This window comes from Zootoca vivipara, chromosome 2 (assembly GCF_965207765.1).
Source record: "Zootoca vivipara chromosome 2, rZooViv2.hap1.1, whole genome shotgun sequence".
NCBI lineage: Eukaryota > Metazoa > Chordata > Lepidosauria > Squamata > Lacertidae > Zootoca > Zootoca vivipara.
The window spans coordinates 78,251,931-78,271,412 of record NC_142584.1 but is presented as its reverse complement, the minus strand read 5'-3'; the positions used below and the strand labels follow the sequence as shown (position 1 = coordinate 78,271,412).

General features: G+C 43.7%; 1 protein-coding gene across 1 annotated transcript in view; it reads left to right on the top strand.

Annotated features, from left to right (window-relative positions):
- The window catches only part of TKT (transketolase), a 37,737-nt gene that overhangs the window by 14,101 nt on the left and 4,154 nt on the right, over positions 1-19,482 (top strand). Inside the window, exons 5-10 of the mRNA XM_035106324.3 lie at positions 5,526-5,717; positions 9,541-9,659; positions 12,830-13,023; positions 15,124-15,288; positions 16,436-16,592; positions 19,269-19,399. Coding sequence (XP_034962215.1) covers positions 5,526-5,717; positions 9,541-9,659; positions 12,830-13,023; positions 15,124-15,288; positions 16,436-16,592; positions 19,269-19,399 — 958 coding nt within the window. The remainder of the gene's footprint in view (positions 1-5,525; positions 5,718-9,540; positions 9,660-12,829; positions 13,024-15,123; positions 15,289-16,435; positions 16,593-19,268; positions 19,400-19,482) is intronic.

The window sequence follows — 19,482 nt, the reverse complement described above, 5'->3', positions numbered from 1 at the left end:
CTTGCATGGAGGTATATGGATGGATAAGGAAATGAAGCAAAACTGCCAATGATGCTGTTACACAATCAAGTCTCCAATCTCAAGTTTGAGAATGCAGACCCTGCTAAATTAACAAGATCATCCGTTGTTAAATTGGGCACAGACCAAAGAAATGCCAAATCTGGCCCACAACCTTTTGAATTGCAGTTATAGCTTGTTCAGTGCCCATGTACTGTACACATGAGAGAAAGAGTGAGAATCTCCATACCACTGCAGAAATAATGCTAGTGACAATGGAGGAGAAAGGTGACTTTATATGAAAGCAGTATTTAGCTTGAGGGGAAGCAAATTTTGTTCAAAGATTGTTATGGCAACACAGCGTTGTCCAACAAAAGTATTATGCAGAAGAACCCCGTTGTGCAACTCGTAGAGAGTTCAAGGGCAATAGTCCTGATAGAACTGGTATGAAAATCTTCATGTGGTGTTAAAGAAAAGTAGATATCCAAAGGCATTTGTCTGTGTGTGTTGGGGAAGTTGATGTATTTTATGTGACAGTATTAGAGCATGAAAATCTGGGTTGCTGAGTAAATGCAATTTTACATTGCACACTTCACTTGCTTGAAAGCATTTCTGTGTACAATGATGTGCTGATCTTAATGCACCCTGGCAGGTGGTATTCATAGAAAGACTTTATCTCTGCCTACGGTTGGTGCTCACTGGCTCTTTGCACGTCATGCTGGGGAATAGCCAGGGTTTTGTAAAATCGTAATTTAGCTAGGTAACTAATAAAGTTTGCAGATATGTGCTCTAACACGAATGATATTTACTGTAGATGATAGCATGAACTACTATTCATTTTTATTCCTGCCTTGCTGTATTATTGCAAGCTTGCTATATTCACACACCCCACCCCACCTCACCTCTCACACAAATACATTTAATTTGCACACTGATGTTTAGGCAAATAAACAAATAAGCCCAGAAATCATAAAGTCATCTATAAAGTATTTGAGGAAGTAGGAAATGCAGAAAAGCTAAACTGGGGGGTGGGGGTGGGGAACATGTCACTTGGAGTTGAGTTTGATTCGCAAAATCTTAAGGCTGAGAGAGGGATGTTAAGTCCATCTAGGGTTGTCAACTTTGTTCCATCAGCCTCCTGGGCCTTTTAACAGCTGCATATTAGGTTTAAATGCTGTTGCCGGTGCATTCCCCATCATGAGATACTGGGATGGGTAGCAAATCACCCATTAAATGTCAACCTGTCTGCCGGGGGGGGGGGGAATGGCATCAAATTGCACAATGCAGCGGTTACTTCACAGTGGCTCTTTCTATCCCTTGCTTTCGTCACCAGGATGCATCACAATCCATATTGGCCTTTGCTCATTTGAAAACAAAAACAAAAACATAAAGTAGAACTGTCACCTGATTAAAGAAATGCTAGTTACTTGATCATATGGTTTTTAGTTGACTATAACTATGTAAATTTGCATCAGAATAAACAACAATGCAAGCATACTCTTGAATGCCTGCACATGTTGCAGTAGGCGCCATCTTACTAGAGACCTTCCATCCTCTGTAAGAGAGAGGGGGCGGGGAATGCCTCTTCAAAGACAACACCTACCACCTGCAGCTTTTTCTAAGAATGTTTTTAAAATCCGTTTTTTGCTTTGGTTTTTAAAACTCACAAACCTTGTAAATAAGCCCATAGAAGTTACTAGCCTGCAGAAGTTACTAGCCTGCAGGTACTAGCCTGCAGACTACTACCCCCTACAAAGGATGGATGGAGAGCTTTGTTCCTTTTGAAACAATCTGTGGCATTTGTGTGCTGGAAGTAAACGGGAAAGGGTTTCCATCCTCTGCCAGCTCCCTTAGTCTCTCTGCTGGTTGCTCAGCAGGGACAGACTCGTCTATCCCTCTGTTAACACCACTCACTTGCCTGCTTAGAATTGCATCATGCACTCAACCTGCATGCAATTCCTAATCACTTGTGGCTACCAGGCTAGTGCTTAAATGCAAGGCTGAGTCTTGGGCAACTAAGATTTCTAATCTATATTAATATAATCAGCTGTACCAAGAAGGAACATTGCTGTGCAAGACTATCGCTCCCAGTGCTTTTACTTGTGGCAGATGCTAATGACATGAAAGAAGTGGTGGTAAACCCAGTATAATGGAAGTGGGGCTGAACAGAGGGCCAAATTAAACATGACTCTAAATGCATTTGGAAGTTGCATTTGGTTGCTAATAGTGATAAAAGACGCCTGCTTCTTGGGAGAAAAGCAATGACAAACCTAGACAGCATCTTTAAAAAGCAGATACATCACCTTGCCGACAAAGGTCCATATAGTTAAAGCTATGGTTTTCCCAGTAGCGATGTATGGAAGTGAGAGCTGGACCATAAAGAAAGCTGACTGCCGAAGAATTGATGCTTTTGAATTATGGTGCTGGAGGAGACTCTTGAGAGTCCCATGGACTGCAAGAAGATCAAACCTCTCCATTCTGAAGGAAATCAGCCCTGAGTACTCACTGGAAGGACAGATCCTGAAGCTGAGGCTCCAATACTTTGGCCACATCATGAGAAGAGAAGACTCCCTGGAAAAGACCTTGATGTTGGGAAAGATGGAGGGCACAAGGAGAAGTGGACGACAGAGGACGAGATGGTTGGACAGTGTTCTCGAAGCTACGAACATGAGTTTGACCAAACTGCGGGAGGCAGTGGAAGACAGGAGTGCCTGGCGTGCTCTGGTCCATGGGGTCACGAAGAGTCAGACACAACTAAATGACTAAACAACAAAAAACAATAGTGATATGTGGGTAGGGAATTCTATCCTCTGCTAAATATGCCTCATGCTGACACTTCAACCCAGAAAGGGAGTTTCCATTGGTGCTTGTTGGAGCTATGAACTATAAAACAAGCGAACAAAAATTCAAGCATTCTAGCACCCCAACTTGTTTTCCCTTGAGGTATAGCAGTTCTTACAGGTTAAGCATTTAGACTCAAATATACATATTGAATAATGTGCAAATCCTTGCCTCTGGCTGGATAGATTATAAGCAGCACTTGTTAAGTAATAGCTGAGCTTTCCCAAGGATTTTGCTGAGTCACAGTGATGGTGTGTTTAGCAGGCACACATTCATTCCAGCTTTACAGTAAGAGTCATTGTTAGAGCGCCTTTCCCCCCTCAAGGTTACATTCTCGTTCTACAATAATTGGCACTAATGATTCACAGGTTCCCTCTGGTTACTCATTTTGATTACCTTTAGGTGAGGCTTTGACTTAGACGGAAAAACCAAAAGTAGAGAATAATGTGTGTTTCAGATTATTCTTGCTGCTCTTTACAAGCTATTTAAGTACTTTCTAGGGCACATGGGCACACATTATTAGGCCTCTTAACAACCGCAGCAGCCTACAGGAACAAATGAAGTTAGTTCAATGAACTGCACTAGGAGGGCTTAAATTTTGGTCTTAAAAACCTGCATTACGGAGCCCTGTTTCTCATGATGTGCGACTGTTTATGTTAGAATCCTAAAACCAGTATTGATCTGTAGTGCTTAAGGTTCCGGTAATGTCAGACATAGCTTCTAAATGACTGTAGTTTTTCATGGGTGCTGGTAAAACAATTACAAAGCCCTATTGTCAGCAGGACAGAATCCTGCTGCATCAGAGCAAAGACCTATCTACTCTAGCCAGTTAGATGCCCCATGGCAGCCCACAAGCAGAATATGAAGACATTTCCCACAATAGTTTCCAGTAACAGTGGCATCCTGTCTAAATCTGGAGGTAGCATATATAGCCATCATAACTAGTAGCAGCCTTTTACAGTATATTCTATGAATTTGTCTAATCTGCTTTTAAAGCCATCTAGGCTAGTGGCTGCTACCATATCCTGCAGCAGCTCATTCCATAAAGGGAGGGGAAGGGCTTTCTAATAAGAACAATACTTCCCACAATTCTTGGGGAGGGGGAGAAGCCATGACATTTAAGGCAGGCTTATGTCTGCAGTGTGAGCCTGATCATAGAACAGAACATTGGAGAGCATCCACAATCCTTGTGTGACCTGTCAAACCAAATCCCCAAATGCAGGCATAAATCTTGTGTCCATACCCCTGGGGATGGCAGCCATGAGAAATATGGCACAGCTAGCTTAAAGCTTTTATCCACACATGTAAGTTTCCTGTGATTACTTTGACACAGCCCTAAAAATTGTGTTTTCTTCCTCCTGTCTTCAAAACTGGCTCGTTATTTTAAATTAGATTTTAAAATTACGTTTTGGTGACTCTTTTCCGGAACACATTTGCTGGATTGCTGGTAGAAACAGAAAGCTGGACTAGATGAGCCTTTGTCTGATTCACCTTTTAGGCTCATAAACTTTATTTTATGACGCAATCCAGTACTATAAATCACTTAAGCTTTTCCAGTATAAATGAGTCACAAACCAACACAAACAAGACATTTGGATCGACCCATCTAATGAGGATTGTATACTTTCTCTCTGATTAAATGAATAATTCAAAATAAACTGCCCTTTGTGATTTGTTTTGAGAAGCTCAGTATTCTGCTGCTGGAACAGAAATAACCCATGACATCTTAATGCCTTTAGTATCATACACCCAGAGATCATGCTTTGGAAACATCATAGCAGCCTTTTGCAAATTTGGGTCCCCGGATGTTGTTGGACTACAACTCCCATCATTCTTAGCTATCAGGACCAGTGGTCAGGGATGATGGAAGTTGTGGTCCAACAGCATCCGGGGACCCAAGTTTGAGAAAGGCTGGGTAATAGCATGCCAAGCACACTCATTCCGGCTGCTGTGCTGATCTGTAGCAAAGTCAGCGGTGGGAAACTTAAGGCCTTTCAGATGTTGCTGGACTAGAAACTTCTGTCCCACATGGCCATTGCTCAGAGATAGTGGGCATTGTAGTCTAAAGGCATATGGGCAGCCACAAGTTTCCTGCCCCTGTCCAAATGGTGAAACCGAATGTAACGGCAGCAGGTCTGTGTTGAAATCCAGTTATTCCCCAGCCACACAGGAAGCTGTGTGTGTGTGGGGGGGAAGGGTCTGCCTTTAAGAATAAAAGGAAGTGATATACCGGACTTTCACAAGGCTGTCACTTGAAGTTTTCCTGAGACCAAAAGTTTGTCAGGCTAGGAAGCATGTGGCTGGCATGATGGGCTGTAGAGATGTAAGTCATGGGGGTGTCCTGTGCCCCTGCCTACCTTTTGCTCTTAAGACCCAGACCTATTTTCTCCAGCTACACAGATACAGTATGCTGCTGTAACACCTAACTAGGTTATGTAATAACGATGCAACAAGAAAGTATTCAAAAGCAAAATTCCTCAGATGGCTGAAGCATGTAAAAGGCTTTGAAGAAGAGCCAAGAAAATCTATGCAGGAAGAGTGTCATTTAAAGGCAAAATGTTTCATTGGGGCTACCGTTGTATTGTCCATACTGTGTAGGCTTATCTGAAAAAGTGTTTTTCCTCCTTTGTCATGTCAGCTTACGATACTGAATATTTAGTCCCCGCTTTCTGTTGTTCAATATGCAGCTACCGTGTTTATTGCGTCCTTGGGGATGGAGAATTGTCTGAAGGTTCAGTTTGGGAGGCAATGGCCTTTGCTGGGTTCTACAAGCTGGATAATTTGGTTGCTATTCTTGACATTAACCGACTGGGACAAAGCGACCCTGCGCCTCTGCAGCATCACGTTGAAATCTACCAAAAACGTTGTGAAGCCTTTGGGTATGTATGTATGCATGTATGGATGGATTTGAGAAATATATGATGTCTTCAACCTTGGTTGCTCTGTGCTCTTTTCAATTTGTGGATTGAGTTCAGAGGATCATTAAATGCAGAATCAAAATCTCTCCCACTGAAGGAAGAGGGCATTTCCCCCTTGATTCCTCCCCTAAAATCCCTGTGCTCTCTGAAAAGCTGCTCCGAGTGTCAGGGTACAGAGCACATGGAGCTACATGGAGAAGGCAGATTTGGTGGAAATCACCTTGCCTTCTTCGTGCACTGGGAGCCTCCACTGAATCTCAATCCGTTCCACAAACAGAGAAGTCTGCATCCAACTTGGAGCCATGATAGTCAATATAACGGGATCATAATACAGTAAAATAAAGGCCAATACAGGTCATTAAATTTTGTCCAGGAGTCAGTCCGTTCTTTCATTTGAAGAGCACAAAATGGCAAGGAAGGGTTTTTAAAATTTGTCTAACCATTGACAGTCATGCTTTCAAAGCGTTTATTTCTGGCTCTGTTGAAATTTGTCACATTTGAGGAAATGACTTATTCCTCATTCCTTAAAACACACTTAAAGGTCCCATTAAAATATTTGAGCCTTTATGTTGCAGTAGTCCAAGCGAGAGATAACTAGAGCATGCACCACTCTGGCGAGACAGTCTGCGGACAGGTAGGGTCTCAGCCTGCGTACCAGATGGAGCTGGTAGACAGCCATCCTGGACACAGAATTAACCTGCACCTCCATGGACAGTTGTGAGTCCAAAATGGCTCCCAGGCTGCGCACCTGGTCCTTCAGGGGCACAGTTACCCCATTCAGGACCAGGGAGTCCTCCACACCTACTCGCTTCCTGTCCCCCCAAAACAGTGCTTCTGTCTTGTCAGGATTCAACCTCAATCTGTTAGCTACCATCCATCCTCCAACCGCCTCCAGATACTCACACAGGACCTTCACAGCCTTCACTGGTTCTGATCTGAAAGAGAGATAGAGCTGGATATCATCTGCATACTGATGAACACCCAGCCCAAACCCCCTGATGATCTCTCCCAGCGGCTGCAAGTAGATATTGAAAAGCATGGGGGAGAAGACGGAACCCTGAGGCACCCCACAAGTGAGAGCCCAGGGGTCTGAGCACTCATCCCCCACCACCACTTTTTGAACACGGCCCAGGAGGAAGGAGCGGAACCACTGTATAACAGTGCCCCCAGCTCCCAAGACCTCTAGATGGTCCAGAAGAATGTTTTTTGCAGATAAAGGCGCTCAGATTCGGGAAGAGGTAGACTCCACTGTGGGAGCAGGGCTGGGGCGAGGGAGTGCTAAAGTCCTGTCTAGTCCAGTTGTGTGGGATCAATTCCAATCTGTTACCTCCAGTTGTGTGGGATCAACTCCAATCTGTTACCACGGTCGATGGTATCAAAAGCCGTTGAGAGATCCAGCAGAACTAGGAAACAGCTCTCACCTTTGTCCATAGCCCGCTGGAGATCACTGACCAGTGCGACCAAGGCAGTTTAAGTCCCATGATGAGGCCTGAATCCCAACAGGAAGGGATCCAAATGGTCCGCTTCCTCCAGGCGTGCCTGGAGTTGTTTGGCAACCACTCGTTCAATCACCTTGCCCAAGAATGGAAGATTTGAGACTGGGCGATAGTTGGCCCTTTTGGCCGCATCTAAAGATGGCTTTTTAAGAAGCGGTTTAATAACCGCCTCTTTCAGCAGGTCTGGGAAGGCTCCCTCACGGAGAGAAGCATTCACCACCCTGTGAAGCCCATCGCCCAGCCGTTCCCAGCTAGCTTTTATAAGCCAGGATGGGCAAGGGGCAAGGAGACTGGTGGTTGGTTTCACTCGTCCAAGCAGCCTGTCCACATCCTTGGAGGTAACAGATTGGAATTGATCTCACACAACTGGACTAGACAGGACTTTAGCACTCCCTCGCCCCGCCCCTGCTCCCACGGTGTAGTCTACCTCTTCCCGAATCTGAGCGCCTTTATCTGCAAAAAAACTTTGCAAAATCATTGCAGGAGATCATGTGGCCCGCACTGGGCCCTGATGGAGCAGGTGGTTCCGCTAAATTGTGAACCACCTGAAAGAGTCTCCTGCGGCTGTTTTCTGCAGGTGCAATAGAGGCGGTGAAGAAAGTCTTCTTTGCCATCGCTACCGCCACTTGGTAGGCTTGACATTGAGCTCTAACCCATGTCTGGTCAGCTTCAGAATGAGTTATCCGCCACCAACGCTCTAGCTGTCTCAGCAATTGTTTCATTGCCCTCAGATCCGTGGAAAACCACGGGGCTGTCCGGGCTCCATGCAATCGGAGAGGGCACTTCGGAGCCAAACAGTCAATAGCCCTGGTTAACTCCACATTCCAGCGGGCCACCAGGGAATCAGCTAAAAGACCATCAACATGGAATAAAGCATCCCCTACCACACTCTGGAAACCATTTGGATCCATTAAGTGGCGGGGGCGGACCATCTGAATTGGTCCCACCTTCCTGCAGAGGGGAAGGGTTGCGGAGAAGTCCAGTTGCACCAGGTAGTGATCTGACCATGGCACATCTTTAGTTTTGCTTTTACTTAGTGTCAGATCACCAACATCCATAGAGGTGAACACCAGGTCCAAGGCATGTCCATGGCTATGAGTTGGGCCAGACTTATTCAGGACAGCCCCATGGAGGCCATGCTTTCCACGAAGTCCCTTGTAAGGTCATGTCGGCATGTATGTTAAAATCCCTTAGGACAACCAAACTAGGTGTCTCCAGGAGAATATCCACCATGACCTGAAGCAGCTCGGGCAGGGAACCTTGGCACAGCGAGGAGGTCGGTACACCAAAAGGAATCCTGTACTGCCCCTATTGCCCAACTTCCAGAACATGCACTCAGAGAACTGGGTCTTCCCAATAGGATGCCTGGTGCAAACTAATGACTTCCTAAAAATCACTGCAACCCCCCCCCCCTGCCCACAAGGCCTGGGTTGCTGTGCGTAAGAGAAACCTGGTGGACAAGCAGCAACAAGGACAGGCCCATCTGCTTCATCCAACCAAGTCTCTGTTAAACATGCCAGGTCAAGTCCTCCATCCAAGATCAAGTCATGGATGGCAGTGGTCTTATGAATAATTGACCTGGCACAGCAGCACCTTCAGGTCGTGTGGGTATCCCTTGCTGATTCCAGTATCCGTCTGGTCAAGATCAGACCTGGAGGCAGGGATAGTCCTCAAACAACGGCTAAACCTGTCTCCTCGGTAATGACGTGGTCTGGTCTTAGCGTAACTCCTTCTCCTATCTGTGATCACTGAAATCGGTTGTCCCAGTGCAACCCCCCCCCCCCGGGGGAACCTGCCCCAGCCATTTTGTTGGCTGGGACCCACTCCCAGGCAGCCCTGACCCCTCCCCTTAAGAACAAAATAAAACCTATATAAAAACAAAACACAGTAAAACAATACAAACCAAAAACAGTAAAAATTACAAACATATTAAACAAATTCCCAAACCTGACTAAACATCCATCCCACCCCCCACACCAAAAAGAATTTTAAAAGTTTGATACTGAAGAGGCATTATAAAACGAACTGTGATACAGCGTGGGCTTGCCTGTTCAAAAAACAAAGCAAAACATCTCATAGGGCGTGCCAAGCCTTTTGATGCACTTAAGCTATTCTTTGGATCTTAGCTGCATCTTGCAACAAAAAATGCCATAGTATAGCTTATTAATAATATATAACTATATGTACCAGTTCAGTGCTTGCTTTTGCTTATTCGGCACGGAGCTCTTATAAAAAGATTTGCCTCTGCAAATCCTTTTAAAAGCTAATCTGTTTGTTTGCATTCCTAGCTGGCATGCTATCGTCGTCGATGGGCACAGTGTGGAGGAACTGTGCAAAGCCTTTGGCCAGGCCAAACATCAGCCAACTGCAATTATTGCCAAGACTTATAAAGGCAAAGGAATAACAGGTGATGCCAGGCGGCAGACTTTTCAGCTGAGCAGCAGCTACCACTGTGTTAATAGTATTTCTAGCCACTTTTTTTGTATTAAGGATAAGGATGATGATAAGGAATTACATAGTGCTTTCGGAATGCTTATATTGTCATGTAATCCTTACAGCAACCCTGCATTAACGTTAACACTGTTTTGCTGAAAGGGGTCTGAGACTGAAAGAGTGGTTTGCCTATGGCCACCTAGTAAGTTCAAGGCAGATGTGAGATTCAAAAGCAGGGGTTTCCTGACTACAAGTTCAGTCCTTTCACCATATGCTACACCAACTATCACATTTATTTATTCTGTGTGTATGTGTGTGTATATATATATATATTCATGTATATGAATGAGAGAGAAATAAATGTGATAGTTGGTGTAGCATAGTGGTGAAAAGACTGAGCTACAAGTCAATATATATATTGCTTGATTGCAGAAAACCTCATTGCCATTAATGATCCCAATAGAAAATGCTTAAGCCACATCACTAAGTGTGAAAGGCTTGATTTCCCCCAGTAAGACTTCATTGTAAACCAATTTTTGATATCAGTTCCTCACTCATGCTGAAATGCCTGCTAAACACTACTGCATTGCAGGTGACTAAAATGGCAAGATGGCTGACACCTTATCACGGGGTGGCATGTCACCTTCCAGACATTGCAGGAGTACAGCTCCCTCTATCCCTGAGCATTGGTCAGTGGCGTAGCTAACTGCTCGAGCACCTGGGGCGGCGCAAATGCCCTACACCCAGGGACGGGGCAAGCCGGGGCAGAGCATGCTGTGCGGAACCTCTACATAGTCTGCAAGCTCCACGTTGCCGTTTCGGGCAGCGCGGAGCCTGCAGATGCCTGAGCCACAGCGTCACTCCCCAAGAGAGACGTGTGGCTCGGACGTGCTGCAGGCCAGGCCCCGTGATCACCCCCCCTCAGTGATGATACCTGGGAAAGCCCACATCCACCAGCTTTGGTCATGTTGGCTGGGGTTGAACAACACCATGTTGTGTATCCCTGCCTATAAGGTGACACAGTATGTGCCATAGTGGGAAACACTAGATCTCAACTTTTCTTTTCACACCAAGCTTTAGCTTTAAATTATTCTGTATATCAACATAACCCTTTGCTATATCTGATTTTATTGAGCCAGATTCATATACACCACGAAATCAAAAGCAAATCAAAACACTAAACGAACCTGATTAGCATACTTCAGGACTTGAATAATAGTCTTCCACACAAATTACATAAAATGTGATCAATCTGGGATATTGAGCAGAAATATTTTTTTAAAACCCTGTTCTTAAGGGATCATAACTCATTGATTATTGTAAAGGAAAAGCTTTTTGTGCAACAAACATGCTACAAAAGTGACAAGCATGGTGCTGAGATGTAAAGCTAAATAAAATAGAAGTTTAGGCTCAATTCAAGGGGGATGAGGGAAGAAGAGTGGGCTGGCATAAAGGAGAATGCCTGTATATGTACTTCCATTTTCCTGAGAATGGTTATGGAAAAGTGGAGTGTGCAGTATTCAGACTGTAAATTAATGCACTACTTCAAGAGAATAACATGGACCATTTTTTAAAAAATTCAGTAGTTGTTAAATATGAATGGGATGCTCACTCATATCATATATTTATATCAAATGAAGTTTGAGATAGCCTTCAAAATCTATCTTGTGCTTTTCCTCCTGACTTACATTAAGTAATCTGCCACTTTTTGGTAAATAGTAGGTAGGAATCGTCTTCTGCTTAGCTCTCCAGTATGAATTGTGAGCTGTCACAAGTGGCAGGACACATCAAATGTTTCATTAGCCGTGCAGCAGAGATCTTTGTGCTCCTCCTGCCTGCTTGGCAGTCTGTGCCCATTAAAAATTAAATAAAGCCCAGGCACATCTGCTGAATTTGGATACGTGCAAGGATGTGAATTCCTTTCTGCTCTGGTAGAGAACCAGCTGAAATCACAATGAATAATGAATCTCTTTGCGCTAGGCAACTGGGGGTTTGTGCCACTATGCATTTATCATGTATTCCCCCTTCCTCCCCATTATGTTACATTTTTAATCTTGTGCATCCATCAGCTGGCTTAAGCCATTTCAAAAATAGCTAAATAAACTTAGGATATTTGTCATTTTTCAGGAACAAATGCTGCCATTCTGTGAGACTTCTGTATGGCGAAAAGAATCCAGTATTTAGCTCCTGTTACTGTGAGAGCTCAGTCTGTCTGATGCTCTTTCCCGAAGCAAAGAGACGTTTCGTGCTTGCACAGAGTGCCTGCTTATTCAGGTCCTTAATTACAGAATACCTAGCATGTCATTATTGCAGTCAAGGTTATTGATTCGCTGGCTTGATTTTATTCATTTACTTGAACACATAGTGCAACCTGCTCCAAGGGTTTAGCTAGCAGTATTGCAGAAACAAAATTATGACGTTACGTGTTGCAGAGGCTCATGATCTAAAGAGGACTAAGAGAGGCCAAAAAGGGATAATAGCAATATGCATTTATGTTCTAATTGAACTGATGCAGATGAGTGTGTCATATTGTCATTCTAGTGGGCCCAAGCACCAAAGGAGATTACTCTAGAAAGGAGGTAACGAGAAGATGAAGGGAGGAATTACTAGGACTATATTTTTATTAATTGATTGCTAGGTCCTTGGAGAAGCTCAGGAATCTCCCTCCCCTGCTTCCCAATTTTAAACTCATAGCAGTTCTGTGAAGTAGGTCAGGCTGAATGATAGTGACATTGGATGAGTGGGGGGGCCGAGGGGGGATTTTAACCCAGGTATTTCCAGTCTTCGTATGATACTCTCACGACTGGCTCAGCATCAGCATCTTTGAATAATGGAACTGGGAGTACAATGGGGAGGGAGAAGGAACTGGGAGTACAATGGGGAGGGAGAAGGAATTCGGCTGTAGGAGAGCAAGGGAAGAGTGTGTCAGGAGACTTTCTGCAGGATCAAAAGAATACAGTAACAGGAATGAGGCAGGCCAAGGCATTGCTAGCTTAAACCTCATAGGAAGATGATTGCATTTGCAAATAACCTTATTAGCTGACGTGGGCCTAACTCAGAAGAAGCTGCTGATTTTGGCACTTTGAGAAAGTGTATCGTATTTAACTTATTTCCTTTTTTAATTATGTGTATGGTGATTTGCAGGTGTTGAGGATAAGGAAAACTGGCATGGCAAACCTCTTCCCAGAAACATGGCTGAGCAAGTCATTTCAGAGATTGATGATAGAATCCAGAACAAGAAAAAGCTTTCTCCAGCACATCCGCAAGAAGATGCACCAGTTGTCAATATCAGAAATGTCAAGATGCCTTCACCACCAAGTTACAAGATGGGAGAGAAGGTATGATGGTCTTTCTCTGTTCTCCTCAAGCAATTCTAGCTTAGGTTTGTGTTTGTGTTTGGAAAGGTGCTTTTGCTCACTATTCTGGGAACTGTGTTTTTTATGGAGTTGATTAATAAGAATAAACAACTTTCAGTCCAGAATTCTGTAAAATATTCCAGATGACATTCAGCCGCCTACTCAGTGGAGTTCCAATTGTAATTAATTCATCATAATAGCAGAATGCCTATTCAAAATGTCACACCTTTTGGGAGAACAGTAAATGCTATTTCAAAATATTGAAGATGAGCCAGACTTGATTTTGTATATGTGAGTCTTAGAGCAAATGTTTCACTTCATGCCTGTTTAAAAGTCTATGCCAGGCATCCCCAAACTTCGGCCCTCCAGATGTTTCGGACTACAACTCCCATCTTCCCCAACCACTGGTCCTATTAGCTAGGGATCATGGGAGTTGTAGGCCAAAACATCTGGAGGGCCGAAGTTTGGGGGTGCCTGGTCTATGCCATAATTCTAGTGAGTCACTTCTAAGGTAGCTGCTAAGAATGGGACTTGTGGAGCCATTGCACATGAGATGCCTTGTGTATTCAGGATGGCTGCAAGTGAAGGCCGCAGGTCCCTACTTCAGACTGGAAGGGATACAATCAGACTGGAAGGGATTTTATAGCATCTAGATCTAGGGAAGTAATAGTACCACTGTATTCTGCTCTGGTCAGACCTCACCTGGAGTACTGTGTCCAGTTCTGGGCACCACAGTTCAAGAAGGATACTGACAAGCTTGAACGTGTCCAGAAGAGGGCAACCAAAATGGTCAAAGGCCTGGAAATGATGCCTTATGAGGAACAGCTTAGGGAGCTGGGTATGTTTAGCCTGGAGAAGAGAAGGTTAAGGGGTGATATGATAGCCATGTTCAAATATATGAAAGGATGTCATATGGAGGAGGGAGAAAGATTGTTTTCTGCTGCTCCAAAGAAGTGGACACGGAGCAATGGATTCAAACTTCAAGAAAGAAGATTCCACCTAAACATTAGGAAGAACTTCCTGACAGTAAGAGCTGTTCGGCACTGGAATTTGCTACCAAGGAGTGTGGTGGAGTCTCCTTCTTTGGAGGTCTTTAAGCAGAGGCTTGACAGGCATATGTCAAGAATGCTTTGATGGTGTTTCCTGCTTGGCAGGGGGTTGGACTGGATGGCCCTTGTGGTCTCTTCCAACTCTAGGATTCTATGATTCTATGATCAAATTTGGTTGCCATTTCTAGACCCAGGTAGACTTCCTGTTTCTTTAAGAATGAACCAGGTAGAGTTTGCCTGTCCCTCTTGTCTAGTAGTGGCAAAGTCACATGACTGACCAGTTGTCTCCTTCACCTGCTTTGATGCAGAGCAAGTTATAGCTGTCAGGCAGCTGAACTGATGCAGCAAATGGGAGAAGAAAAGGAAGAAGTCTCTCTCCCTGTCCTCAGATTTGAAGTACATGGAAATCTTACCTGAGCCTGCAGACGAAAACTTTATGGAAATTCTTAGATGCCAAAGTAAACAGACAGAAGGAGAAACTCATGCAAGGGTGGTTTTGGGTTTCCACTTCTCTAGGGAAGTGCTGGTTGTGTTCTCATGGCTAGCTTTTAGTCAAGTAAAGGACAACACTGCACTTGGTGTGACTGTATGAGGACAACCTGGCTTCTCTCAGCACAATTTCCCCTGAGGCCTATTCTATTCCTAGGTTTTCTGCTTCAGCTGTGATATGTTTGATGACTAGAGGTATAAAGACCCTTGTACTACTAGCACAACACCAGAAAGCTTGAAGTTAACCAGGATATCAAGGACGTATTATAGATGTTTAAGTGAGATATGATAATCTCTATGCTTAGGATCTGAATGGTAAACATTGAAAATGTTGGCCGTAAGTATGAGGTATCGGTGTGACATACTATAACATGTGGGGGAGCATTAGAGATTATTTGAAACTCTTCAGTGTAATATTGGTCATGCAGAGTTTTGTCTTGGACTCGTTTTCGAAGGTTTTTATTTACGAGATTTGCAGTTGCAGCGTAACAGAATAATTGAACATAATGAAAACGGGGCATCTCTGTCCTTTTCCTCTCCACAGTTTGCTACTCGCAAAGCTTATGGCTTGGCCCTTGCCAAACTGGGCCATGCCTGTGACCGTGTGGTTGCTTTGGATGGGGATACCAAAAATTCCACTTTCTCTGAGCTCTTCAAAAAAGAGCACCCTAGCCGTTTCATTGAATGCTACATCGCTGAGCAAAACATGGTAAGGTGGTTTGTTTGGGTGTTTGTTTGTTTGTTACTTCAAACTAAGCAGCTTGTTTTGGATAAGTTCATGCTCCCATAATTAAATCATTGTCATTACCCCACCTTTATAAATAAGGTTTTGTATTCAACTAAGTCATCCTTGGAGTAGACCCTTTGAAATCAATAAACTCATTAATTCTGTCCATTGATTTCAGTGGCTCTGCTCTGAGGATGACTTGGTTAGATACAATATCCTAAGAAGCTTAGAGCAGTGGTTCCCAACCTTTTTTTTTTTGGCCATGTCGAACCTAAACATCTCTAAAATCCTGATCCTCCCCAGTGACATATAATTCTTATTACTGTATTCAAAAATTGAACTCCTATTCACATGGAGGAAGCTAAAAGCCCATTAACTTGGTCTAACTCATTCTCTAATTGCCCCCCTTAAAAATCAAATTGTGCCCCACGTTGGGAACCACGAGCTCAGAGTTTCTAGGTGCACTGCAACACGCAACAACCAGGTTGATTCAAGGGCACATTTCATAGTGCGTCAGCCCCATAGTTCTCCTGCTCTTTCCCTCCCACCTCTTTCAGAGCATCCCCTGCCCTGATTCTCCTTTCCCTCAGGCCTTGGACATCTTGTTGCTGCTCTCCCTTTATCTAGCCTACTGTTGTCAGAGAGCTTCTGCTTCAGAGCTCTGTAGGTCAGGTTGTTGCAACCAGAGCCATTACTTCCAATTTCTTGAGGAGCTTAAGCTCATTTCGTGCACCACAAACATGTGCACGAGAGCAGGTTGCACTGCTGTGATTCTGTCGGTGCATGTAACTCTTGTTTCCTTTCCCACTCCTCTATGCAGTCCACCTCTATTCGTCAATTAGTGACATAGCAATTGGACCAAGAGCATGGAGACCCAAATTCATGCATCCATTAAACTCACCGGCTGATTTTGGGTCACTCCATCTTTCTCAACCTTGCTGTAAGGGATAACGTAGGGAGAAGGGAAGAGCTATGTATACTGCCTTGAACTTCTCCTCGGAGGAAGAATATAAATATATAAAAATGTATATAGTTTATATAGGTATAAAACATTTAGCTAACTCAGCATGTAGCACACACTTTTTGCTGGAACTGGTTAATCTGCTCTTCCCCTCCCCCACAATCACAGGTGAGCGTTGGCGTTGGTTGTGCAACCCGGGACAGAAACATTGTGTTTGCCAGCACCTTTGCCACATTTTACACCAGGGCATATGATCAGATCCGCATGGCAGCCATTTCCGAGAGCAACATCAACCTCTGTGGATCTCACTGCGGTGTATCTATTGGTAAGCGGCTTTAAATTTATTCAGCAGATTGCCTTAGTCTCCCAGATGCAGACACACAGACAGCTCATAAAACTAAGGGGCATTTTTAAAGTTTTAACTCTGTATGAGTTTGAAACAAATATTCAAATCTAAACATTGTTTTAGCCGTGAAGTGGAAGTAATTTCGAAATTCTAAAGGAATCTCTCCCCCCCCCAACCTTAAATTATTATTGTAGTCTACAAATTTTATTCTCTGCTTTTTATTTGATATCACTTGTTGCATCATAGAGGAAATGAGGCTTGTAAAACTGATGGTCTGCTAAGTCCTTTGACCAAAGTGTACTTTTCAAACCTCACATAGTTGATCTGCCTACAATAGACATTCCATGTATACATTAGAGACAAATAAAGTGAGTTTTGGATGTATCGGAGAGTGTTCCAACATGTGCTAGAAAATGCTGTGTGTTCTCATTTAGTTCCAAATGACCATTACACTTTACCATTGTGTCAACTTGCAGGACGCTCTGGCTATACCCAACAAAATTAAAACAGCAAAGCAAGCTTTTCCCCCAAGCTTTTATTCTATTATTGCTATATGTATAATGACCTTGTTTGTACATAATACAAAACCAGACTATGACTTAGCAAGAATAAACAAGCATGTGGGTGCCCAGCATGAAAACTGATGCACTTTGTCGTTCCCCTGGTTCTGCTGCACTGCCATGAGCCAAATACATGATTTAATTTAGCATTTTGTGTAAACTTATGCTTGTATTTAGTCTCACTCCCAAGAAACCAGAGTTCATACCAAGCAAAAACCTTGGTTATTTGGGGGAGACAAGCCTCAAGTCTGTGTTCAAACGTAACCCTAAGCCAAACCCTGGTTTAGCTACAAGCAGTGCACTAGCATGACCAGAGGGTACCTGCACGCTTGCTCATTCTGGCCAAGACATAATTTGCCTTAGGGGTATGTGCAAATCGGGTTATTATGAACAGTGTTTCGTCTGATAGATGTGGGCATAAATCACCTTTGCCACCAGCTGCCAAATCTTTGGGAGCAATATTGTTCCTTCATAGCTCATTGACAAAGTATATGATTCAGTAATGATACCATACTAAAAGCTGATTAGAACTGCAAGTGGCTTATCACAAATTTCTTCTTAAATCTGAGCTTCGTGCAGCACAGTGGAAGTTTCCTTATTGGCTTAAGTGTTGCTCATGCTGCACTCAGAGTTTGCACTGGAAATGTAAGCAGTGAAGCCTGAACAGCTTGGCAGTGGTTCAGGAATTTTCAGCTTGGGCTTTGCTATACTTGTCTATCAGTGCTGTCGCATGTTCAGGTTGTTGGCTTTAGCCTCCGATTCTTTCTAACACCACTTGCCACTTGTGCTTCTCTTCAAAGAATTTCCAGTTGCTTCTTCGACGGTACAGTGAAGCCCTCTTTTAAGTGCAGGTGCCAGTGAATTTCGGTGCACACATTCTATTACTATTTCTAGGGTGGGACATGTGCTTTTGTTTTTTGCACGTGCCAAGGTCTTATTTCAGCAGAACTCTCATGGCCATCAGGATAAAAACTTCCCCTACTTCTGAAGTGTGTGTTTGTTTGTTTGTAGGAGGCTGCAGGTTCAATCCTTGCCATTATCAGGAATGGGATCTTAAGTTCCAATGATGAGAGAAACCTCTACCCCCTCAAGTTTATTGAAATGCAGAGTTGCACAACCCACTGGGGCTTTTTGGGGTCTTTGACTAAATAGGCTGTTGGTTTAACTTGATACAAGGCAGCCTCATATAGCTGTGGCAGTTTTTTTTAATAAATATATATAAAGGATGTGGTAGTGCCATTTCAGTAACTCTCACTACATCCTCTGTGGCAATTGTACTGAAACAGGAAGCAGACACTATTCCACATTTTTAAAAAATGACTTTGGAGCGGCCCTCTGGCTCCTTTTTGAGGCAGACAGTGTTCACAAGTCAGTTCAACCAAGTAGAAGCTGGAAAAAATGCACTCAGTTCTTCTAACTGGTTTCCTGTAAATACTTTTCTTTTCCACCAGAAGGGCACAAGTGCATCCACAGCTCTTCCTACTGCTGGCTCTGGAGGGATTTGAACTGTGCCATTCACTGCTCCACACCCACACCCAAATATATCCCTCATTATAATGCATCTCTCTCTGGGTTTCATTAAGCCAATCTTCACTGAAAAGTAAGCTTCTTATGAGCTTCAAGTGCCCCCTCCCAGGATGGGACATTCTGATAGAATCATGAATTCTTCTGTGTTCCACCAACAATTGGGACATGCCTACTGTCACCTTGTACATTTTTCTTTTGCCAGTTAGCTAAAACCGTGTATTTATTTTCTTTCATTTCTGTACCCATGTATGTAGCCCTATATTCCTTTTCCTTCTCCTTTTGCCTCTGTGGTAGTGGTGGTTTAGTTTCTGCTTTATTGTTTTAGTTACCATTTACGTCTGCATTTTTCCATGATTTTTCTTTATAACCCTAGTTTTCTTTCTTTTTAGTTTCCTTCTATCTTCTTTCTTTGCTATTTCCAAGTTTAAGCAGAAGAGGGTAGGTCCTGTGAGTGCCTTATTTTTATTTTGGATGCCTTTTGTTTTAAGAAGTATACAGAGAAGCTTGTTCATTTTTCGACACTGATATTTTTCTTTCATCCCCCGCCCCTCAACCATCTCTTTTCTAGGTGAAGATGGACCTTCACAGATGGGGCTGGAAGATCTGTGCATGTTCCGTGCCATTCCTAATTCAACTGTATTTTACCCTAGTGATGCTGTATCCACTGAAAAGGCAGTAGAATTGGCTGCAAATACAAAGGTCTGCAACTCTTCCGCAGTGTGCTTGCTTGGGAGTTTTAGAGCAGGGGTGGGGGACTGGCTGGCCCTCCCCATTTGGCCTGC